Raw genomic sequence first — 10,153 nt, forward strand, 5'->3', positions numbered from 1 at the left:
AATATGTAACATTTTTTTTAGAATTTTAGAACGTATTTGAGACCGGAAAATTGCGCTCGACTGTGCAACAGGCCTAACGGTTCTGGAGAACCGATTACACTGTCCAACACCAAATTTGTTTTCAATATACTGTTGGGTCCTTCTTATAGAGTTTTTTGCGCTGATTCCGAATCTGTCCTTAATTTTTCTCCTATACGCACAGTTTTTGAAAAACATGGCTTTGAAAAAAAACATATTTTTCAACTTTAAACAAATATTGTGGTTATTATAAAAGATATTGAATTGTTCTTTACAGCAAAAGATTCTGTAGACTTTCCCGAATACAGTGATATCCATATTAATACATTATGATTGTTTAAACATGTTTAAACAATGATTAAAGACGGAGAGACACTACTTTTGCACCAATTTTTGAGGATATTTTTCAATTTATCTCAAAAAATTAGGGTCCAGCGGAAAATCGAACTATACCACGCGATAGAGCAGACTTTTATCTTGAGAAACCACCCTTTCAAGTTTGTAACGTCGACGTTTTTTTCGAACCAGAAAACAAAATAACTAATATAGAATATTAGAATGTAATGGAGAAGCGTTTGAGCATCTTCTTCAATAAAGACATTTTTTGAAAATATCTCGAGATCTAATAATTTTTTGCCATGTGTACCCCAATCATTTTTTACGTAGAATGAACAGAAGAATCGATCTGTGTAAAAAACAATATGCATTTCTATATAAAGAAATGATGCAATTGTTAATTGCACATGCACTGCTGCATCCAAAAAAAGTTAAAGACCTACAGATGTAGTTTTCTTCGAACCATTTATCTTTCTCCTTTTGCATTTTTTTGTAAATGCAATAATAACCGAGTTATGACTTGTAACAATTGCGTGAATCACCCTGTATACTTAAAATTTAAAAAATACGTTTTATAGATTTGTGTCAATTAAACATATTCTGAAAATTTCAGGGTAACCCTAAAGTTATTCTTCTAAATTTTCGTAGAAAAAATTGGTTTTCAATTTGGTTTAATTAATAATAACCGTGCCTAAAAATATGAAAAAAATTGGAGACAGTATTGATGACAGTAAGTATTTCATCATTAAATTAATTTCCAAGATGGTGGCTTTTAAACTTCGATATAAAATCTGTGTTTCTTCGAAATCTTCCGGCTTTTCTATTTTTTAAAACTAGAGTTTGCAACAAAGGCTCGGGAAAAATTAAAATACTTCTATGAATATAATTTATATTATTAGAGATTTGTATATTAGTTACATATTTGATATAAAACAATATAAACTGTATGTCCTAATCCTGGCCAATGATGATGTACGATCTGATCCAGTCTAAAGATGATGTAGGATCTGTTCTAGGCTAAAGATGATGTAGGATCTGATCCAGGCTAAAGATGATGTAGGATCTGATCCAGGCTAAAGATGATGTAGGATCTGTTCTAGGCTAAAGATGATGTAGGATCTTGTCCATGCTAAAGATGATGTAGGATCTTGTCCATGCTAAAGATGATGTAGGAGCTGATCCAGGCTAAGTACTAGACTAGGGGGCAGCACTATATGGGCACGGCCAAAACCCGGGCGTGAGCACTCTCATATACTCTCTGTCTATACCTATCCGGGTCTAGAAGTGTACATATATATTATGGCTGAAATATTGACCACAGACTTCGTCTGTGATGAGAATAGAGATGAGCATCTCCTCAGTGGTCTTCTGCACCGACGAGATGCCGTCGGTGGCCTTCTGTTTCTTACTCCGGCCACAATATATCGTAGAGGGCGTAAGAAAACGGCAAAAGTTCACTGATATATAGTATATATATCAGTGCAAAAGTTTTAGGAATTACGAATCTTTAATAGTATCTTGTCAGTGGCAGTAGTACAGCGCATCATCACTATTACTGTGCACTGTGCATCGGATCGTTTTCTTCCTACTCGTTCGAACTGTCGTGCTGAACTACTCTTAGTCAAATATATAAATTTTGACAAACAGTTTCGAGCAACATTGAAAAATACAATTTTGCACAATTTGTATTACATGTTGAACATTTACGTATCCATCTAAAGGCACGACACGTTTAATCATTTATGAAGAATCAAGAATTTCTATCACATAGTATCGGTAAGTTGTCTATAAATAGAAAACTTTTCGGGAATATGAATGACGAGATTATATTGCGTTACATTATCAACGTATTCGTAATATCCATAACTTAAGTTCGAATACTGAAATGTATGTAGTTTTCTGGTGAATGTTTCGAATGGTGTTTTATTTACCTTGTGATTCAACTACTTCGATCGAATGTGAGAATTATCTTTATGTGTTGCGCGATTGTTTCGCGATTTCAACGAAATTAGTTCAGCTGTATACGTACACAATAGATGAATTAGTATACACATATATATACGTATACGAAGAGAGTAATAAAAACACGTAATTTCGCATTGTGTACGATGTACATGTATAGTATCGGTTTACACGACGCGTTAAATCTCAAGCTGCCGCGTTACGGGGGTTTGCTCGAAAAAATGTTGGAGTCAATGAGAGTGAAAGGGACGAAAAGAAAAAGCATGCCTGAAATAGAAACCAACAGGGAAGGACTTTGTACGGATAACTTTCAGTTGGGAGGGATTATAAGTATTTTTAGCTGACAGAGTAGGCATGCGATAAGATGTTACAGTCTCTAAAATCATCTCGTGCCGATGCCCTTTCAGTATAAGTTTGGTTTATATGTATATTTTCTCGAGATATAACTTATTATTTTTTATTTTGTTAGCGTTATGGAGAACGAACAACAATATTATGAATTACGAAGCGGAAGGAGATCTCGTTCTGAAGTTCCCTTGGTTCCAAGCCTTGCCTTAGCGGAATCAGAGATCCTGGATCGTCATTACAATTTGAGAAGTCGAAGCAGAGACAGATCCAGTACGCCTGGAGAAAGTATAAATGGCAAAAGGTCTGCATTCAGAACTTTGTAAGCACAAGATATATCGAACATGATTTTAATTTTAAAACTACAACTATTTTTGCTAATTAGATCCAGTACTGGTAGCAAGATGCATGATCAAAGCATGGAAACGATAACTGAAAGAAAGGAAGAAATCATGAACTTGGACGCATTCAATAATCATAGTAAAAGGCCAGAATGGCCGAATGGTCAGAACGAAAAGAAGGACAGCTCGTACGATGAACAATATGAGAAGAAAAGCAAAGATATTACTGCGCACACGATGGTAACTAGCGATTATTCTTCGGAGGAGGGTGAAAAAGAAGATTTATCTGATAGATACGAAACAATCTCCCTGAATTCTTTGGTAAGTACAGTATATAAATCAAATTGTTCTAAGATGTATTTCAGAGTTATCGATACCTTTCTTGCTCAACACAGAATGTCAGTGAGCACAGAAAGTCCAAAATCGATTACACAAAGACATATGTAGTGGAACAACACTTTTGCAACAAACAAACGATCTATACCGATTCTAGAGGATCAACGAATGCTCGTTCAAGGTATGAAGAAAAAAGATATTGAAAAATTATGCGGACTATTGCTTTTGTAGAAAAGTACAACTTGCTCCTTTTTGTTTGTCCTAGACAATTACTGGTTTCCGATTCGCCGTTACGACGCGTCGACCCTCACAAGTTGAATTTCACAGCCCCTATTGACTCAAATACAAAGTTTGAGAAAGCAGTAACAATGTCGAGCAGATCGAATGAACAATGGACAATAACGAAACGTTTCATACGATTTGCATCGATCGTTACTTTGTGGTTCAACAGGTTCTTTGAGTTTTTAAAGCTCAAGACAGTCAGAAGAAGACACTATCACGATTCTTACGAATACTCGAGACACGGTATTGTTGAATCAGTAATTCCAGTAAATTATATAATACAGAAAATCGATTGATATAATTGTGAATTTCTTTCGATTGCAGAATCTAAATGGTACAAAGCGTGGCAATACGTTGACCGTTGTCTGCAGTATGTTTATGTCTTTATGGTTAAAGCATTTTTCTTCGATTCGTGGCTACTGAGCAGAGTTTCGAATATTCGAAAATGGATGCAGCAAAGAAGTCCTAAGGTCCTTTGGGTCACTCTACTACCGTTGCTTATTCTAATGGGTAATTGCTGACAAATGTCAAATCATTTTAACTTAACAGATTTACCGCGAAAGAGATTCGTTACGACCGTATCAAGATTTTCTTAAATGTTCACCGGCAACGTAAAATGAAATAAACTGTAGGAATTAACGTGGCGTCCTCGAGCAGATCGATAAAATATCAGCTATTCTGGCGTTTCTTTTCTTTTTGTTTCAGTCGTTTACATCGTGAAAAAACAGAACGTTATCAGTCTGGATTTGCTGCACGATATTCCCTATGATATCACCGAGACGTGCAGTCGCATCTATTACGACTTTGTTAATATAACATCTTTCGAAAGCGATTTTCTCGTCGGATATTTAATGAAACTGAGAAATTTCCCAGCATATATTCTACCCAGTGTGAACGTGTCTTTGCCCGAGATGCCGAATATTGGTTGGAATTTAGACTGGTGATTGTGATCGCGATATAGACTCTTTCTCCGTGAGATTTCTCACGGTAAACTTTCGGTTAAGCACTACGCTAGGACAGTCCTTTTATCATCCTGTTTCAAACTTGTATTTCGTCGTAATCTCGGATGTTTTAGTTTCCGCAATGCTTACTAACATTTTGCTTTCTTTGATACATAGGTATTTGTATGTATACGTTGGAAGTGTCACAGTGGCAGAATTTTTGATTCTTGTCGCCTGTTTTATTAATCGATCGTTTCATTTACTATATATAACGAATTCGCGTGTCTGCATTTACTAACGTAGAATTATGAATACTATTGTAGCGTGCGTGGTGACGTACTGTCGCGTTACGTATGTTGCGAGAATGATAAAGAGCATTCGCAACAGCTATTTGAGCAGCTATTCTCACATCATTTCGAAAAACATTTTTACTTATACCGAATACAAATATGAATACGAGTGACTGTTCCATCGACTGTAAGAACAAAGTCGCGAACGATGTTAAAAAGTGTGTTCGTATGTTGTTGAACGCATTCGTTTGCTAAAATCGTTTCTATTCTATTCATATGTTACTTTTTACAATATCTCCGCGTCACGCGTGTAACACGACATTTGATTTGATTCGAGTATTTAAACAAATCTGGGTTAGGCAAATAGATAAGTTAAAAGACGGGAGAAGGATAGAGGGAGTAGGATTGCTTGACTGGCGATGTAAAATTGGAGTATTCGCGCTTCACGGGGAATGTGGACACGATCGATATCTTGATGTCATCGGAGTGGTGAGTCCCCTTCGTCTATCCTTCTCGCGATACCTACATCGAATATGGAAATCAACAAAGTTTTAACAAAAGTTGCATTTGATTTTTTCAGGTAGTTGGTGTTTACTGTACATTTCAACGTCGTTACTTTCCATCGACGCTATCATTGGACAACTTCGAGGCGAGCACCGGACAATGACGGAACTCTTTCTGGCCGATAAAGAATCATCTTTTAAAGCAGAACGTTGTGGAGATGTAGAAGACTTCAAGACAATCGCCGAAAAGTTGCACAATAGAATCAGTCGATTAGAGGATCAAACTATGAAACAAGCGGTAAGAATGTCGGTTGTTTACAATAAATATTCGTTCATTTAAGCATCCAATCGAATTGAAATTCCGTTTTGTTATTATTACGCGTGCCGTCGATGCAAAATCGTTTTTTAAATATGAACGAAACGATCGAGAAATTGAGGGAGAACGATTTCGTTTGGTCGAGGCTCGATGTAAGTACCAGGAACGTACGCAAGTATGGTTCGGAGAGATTCTATTTGATTCAAAGCGATATAATGACATAAGATAGATTACGCTTATCGTTGGAGAAAAGTATGGAATATCGTGTGATCTACATAGTCGATACGTATGACGAGGAAATTAGAGTAATGAAAGTATAGTTCAACGCTTTGAAGAAATTGTATTCAGAATTAAAGTTATGTTGTAATACTCGTTTCGATCAGATCAGTGAGAATGATTTGGAGAAACTCGTCGAAATAATCTTGGCCGAGTATTTTGGAGTATCAGTGTCGAAAAAAGATTTGTTGAAAGCAGTTCAAAGTGCGATACTTGCGGCCGAAGGTCATGGATCGGGCGTGGGTTCGAATAGGAATGTGGATACCAGTACCTGTACTGATACGGATACGAATACTGGTGAGTTAGTTTTTCTTTGGTTTGTTTGCTTTTTAAAATATTATCGATTACACGGTAACGCCATAAAGAGGAATTAACATATTTACAGGGAGGGTGGAATCTTCATTTGTCGCGAACGATGAACGAGTTCGCAAAATAGTTAGAGATGCCTTGCGGATATACGATGCGGATAAAACGGGGCGCCCAGATTACGCATTGGAATCGGCAGGTATAGGATAAGTTTCTAATGTTATTAGACAGCGGATTTTATGCATTTATGACAAAAATGTAGGTAGTAGGTGTAATTTCAAACAGTAAAAACACATATTAGAAGAATCATTAGAATCTATTAAACATATTAAGACAGAAAAGAAATTTGTTGCAATTTGAGTGGAAATTTTTATTTTGTATAAAGATCCGCTGTCTAGTTATTATTATTGTTATTGCTATCTTGAGTATTACCGTCATTGTGTTTCGTAGGAGGTCAAATTATTAGCACGCGTTGTACAGAAAGATACGATATAAACACGAGAGCTTTCAAATTGCTGGTGTTTACGTTTTATTATGAAAATAACAATCCTCGAACGGTGATACAAGGAAATCCAATTCAGCCTGGTGCTTGCTGGGCTTTTCAAGGATTTCCAGGATATTTATTAATTAAATTACGTAGTTTCATTTACGTTACTGGATTTACGGTCGAGCACGCGCCTAAATTAATATTACCGAATGGAGAGATGGAAAGTGCTCCGAAAAAGTTCAACGTTTGGGTAAGTGATTACGCTTAATCTTAATCGATAACGACGCGCATTCGTTACATTCGTTGTTCGTACAGGGGTTTGTCGATGAAAACGATCCCCTCCCGGTGATGTTTGGAGACTACGAATTTGCTGCCACCGATGACAATTTACAATATTTTCCCGTTCAAGTAAGGTCGCTTCAATATCGTAAGATTCCCCGGTTTCGAAAGTTGTTTAAACGTTTACTATTTTTATTCGTAGAACACAACCATCAACACTCCGTACAAGTTTGTGGAATTAAGAGTGAATAGCAATCACGGACATCTCGAATACACGTGTTTGTATAGATTTCGCGTTCATGGGAGACCAGTATGAATTGGTGTAGATCGATTGTGCAAGAGTACAGTACATTATAATTGAGATTCATGATGCGGTGGTAACAGCGGCAGCAGCAGCAGCAATAACAATAACAACAGTAGCAACGAGCATGACTATTTTATACGCGAAACTCGCGTCTCGATCGAGAAGAAACTCTTATGTCTGGATACGTGCCTTCAATTATCATCGTAGATGAAACGACTGACGTTGTCGTAGTCGTAGTCGTAAGAGACCAATATTGAAACGCGCTCTGTATGGTGCGAAAACGAACAAGATGAACACGAGTTACCAATTTCGTCACCAGTAGATTATAGAACGCCTAGTGTCGAGTGTCGAGTGTCGAGAGCACCGAGTCAGAATTGGAATCGGAATCGATCGCTTCAACAACTAACTCCACTTTTTTCTGGTCATTTGCGTGCTTATTCGTGATCTTTTTCTCTAATTTTGATAATAAAGCACAAGAAATATGATAAGCGGTCTTAGGTATATTAGGTATATTAGAATAGAAACAAAGCGAATCGCGCGCTACAAATTTCTACGGAAAGTAAGCGCTGTGTTCCAAATATTATCCAAAGCTGAGTATCTCTAAAGTTGTAAAGTTAATGCGACAGTACAAATTATAAGAAGGGAAATGAAAAATCTGATCGTTATTTAACAATTGCGCTTGGAGTGTTTTTTTTTTCTACGATCATCGAATATGTGATACATAATGTCTCTTTTTTTTTCTTTTTTATATGTTTTGTTATCCTAGAATTGTAACACATTTTGTTCGTAATAGATGTGATTCATGCCCCGTATAAACATACGAGAATACACATGTGTATGTACACATTATTGGTATGTGCGAAGAATTAAAGAACACTATTTTGCAATGATGCATCTTGGAATTTTACACCTGCCCACCAAAGACGTATCGTTTTAATAGCGTGGTCGTATTTCTCCTTTTCCCCATTTTATGCATTTATAACAAAAAAGAGTAGGTGTAATTTAGAATTTTAATCAAATTAGAAGAATGTAAACATACTGTTACTAGCTGCTAGCGGCCCTCCGGGTGGGTTGTAGCCAACCACTGGCCGTATACCTGAAAAGGTTGTTATAGCAGACAAAAAACGCGCACGGATCAGCTCCAAACCGGCAGATTATTAACAATCGACAGATGGAAAACGTGCGACAGACCTACCGAATCAGATCGATGCGAACATCATACCGGGTGTTTATTTGAAAACTTTCCAGCCGAATATCTCGAAAAGTACGAAAGATACCCTTTCCCCCTCGAAATCCTTGGACACATGTTTTACACTTTTTTAATATCTTTCATACTTTTTAAGATATTCGGCTGGAAAGTTCTCAAATGAACACCCTGTATACTTGTAAGTACATACACACATACTTTTCTATTTTATATATGATATTATTTTCAACCTATTAAACATATTAAGAGAATCTTTATGCAAAATAAAAATTTTCTACCCGAATTGAAACAATCTGGGGTGAAATACAAAATGTACTTTTTCTCTTAATATGTTTATTAATTAGAAGAATATAAATATACTGTTATATTATTTTCAAAAAAGTAAATTTCTATTTCACTCCAGATTGTTGCAATTCGAAACTTTTTATTTTGCATAAAGATTCTCTTAATATGTTTAATAGGTTGAAAATAATATAACAGTACAAACATATTAAGAGAAAAAGTACATTTCTATTTCACCCCAGATTGTTTCAATTCGGGTAGAAAATTTTTATTTTGCATAAAGATCCGCTGTCTAATTATGCATAAAAATCGGAAATTTATAGCTCGCTGATTTTGTACCTTTATTGAAATAGCGTTCGTGTCGCGTGGTCGTTCTCGTCGTTCTCGTATCACGAAACTCTCTGAAAACCATAATTTTCGCCTTTTCCTCTGAAAAACGTGGATACGTTTGATCGCACGATTTTCATCGATACGCGTTACCTCGATTGCTCCCCAGACTTGATTAATTGATTGATTGATCGATCGATCGATATGTATACATATATATAGATGAGTGTATAGATCTTACGACTTTGTACTTAATGATATACTGGTTTGTATATATTCCATTGTGCGAAATACATACCACGGTGAAATCTAGTGCGGTGAAAATATCGAGAGATATTTACGTGCAAGAGTGACGTAGCGCACGCAAATATATACAATATACATACTTACGCGCAGTCGAGACTTGGTTATTTTGTACGTTTACGAGGTAAGCAATTCTACAATAATATCTAATGAACACGCAAACCTTATTTATGTATCCACTGGATTTCTGTTTTCCCGTTGCTGTGTTCACCAAAGACGATACTTCTTGCTATAATTGACCGTTCATTTCCCATGGACATTTTTTTAAGCTTTCTCATGATGAGATCGAATAACGAGAGTATAGCGCCATCTATGATCAATTTTTCCACCGTGTACCATGTTCGAAGTTGCAAAAATGAAAAGCGATCACACGATAAGGGGGTAGACTCGTTTCTAAGGATTGCGGGATGCATCTCCTCATTTCTCGATAATGCAAAGATAGTGTTTTTCAATAGTTAAAGAGTTAAATAAAAGACTAATCTCAGTAATGCAAATTGTGCTTCGTTAACGTAAAAATAGGATTTTTGAGGGCGATTGTGGACTAGATTGAACTTCTACCTCTCTAGCACTTTTCAATACTGAAAAATCCCGTCTTTGCGTTATCGAGAAATGAAAAGGCGCATCCCGCACCCTTGCAATCCTGGAAACAAGAGTCTACTTTCCTAATGAGATGAACTGTTCGAAGAAAGTTGTAGAAGCGAAATCATTTAGA

The 10,153-nt window shown here is 36.4% G+C and overlaps 1 protein-coding gene across 1 annotated transcript; it reads left to right on the forward strand.

The window, feature by feature from the left end:
* The first annotated feature begins 1,872 nt into the window (after window positions 1-1,872).
* Window positions 1,873-8,209, forward strand: LOC143210107 (uncharacterized). Its single transcript, XM_076426634.1, has 12 exons — window positions 1,873-2,130; window positions 2,786-2,965; window positions 3,047-3,323; window positions 3,398-3,519; window positions 3,604-3,863; window positions 3,945-4,130; window positions 5,432-5,652; window positions 6,054-6,243; window positions 6,332-6,451; window positions 6,703-6,989; window positions 7,055-7,147; window positions 7,221-8,209. The coding sequence occupies exons 2-12, from the start codon at window positions 2,790-2,792 to the stop codon at window positions 7,332-7,334; spliced, it is 2,046 nt and encodes a 681-aa protein (XP_076282749.1). The 5' UTR covers window positions 1,873-2,130; window positions 2,786-2,789; the 3' UTR covers window positions 7,335-8,209.
* Window positions 8,210-10,153: the final 1,944 nt, after the last annotated feature.

The sequence above is a fragment of the Lasioglossum baleicum genome, chromosome 6 (assembly GCF_051020765.1).
Source record: "Lasioglossum baleicum chromosome 6, iyLasBale1, whole genome shotgun sequence".
NCBI lineage: Eukaryota > Metazoa > Arthropoda > Insecta > Hymenoptera > Halictidae > Lasioglossum > Lasioglossum baleicum.

Bases quoted from the DNA above. Each gene is read 5' to 3' on its own strand.
- LOC143210107 (XM_076426634.1), top strand. From the start codon at position 2,790: ATGGAGAACGAACAACAATATTATGAATTACGAAGCGGAAGGAGATCT. The intron at 5,653-6,053 runs GTAAGAATGTCG...CGTTTCGATCAG, and splicing joins ATCAAACTATGAAACAAGCG to ATCAGTGAGAATGATTTGGA. The intron at 6,990-7,054 runs GTAAGTGATTAC...TTGTTCGTACAG, and splicing joins CGAAAAAGTTCAACGTTTGG to GGGTTTGTCGATGAAAACGA.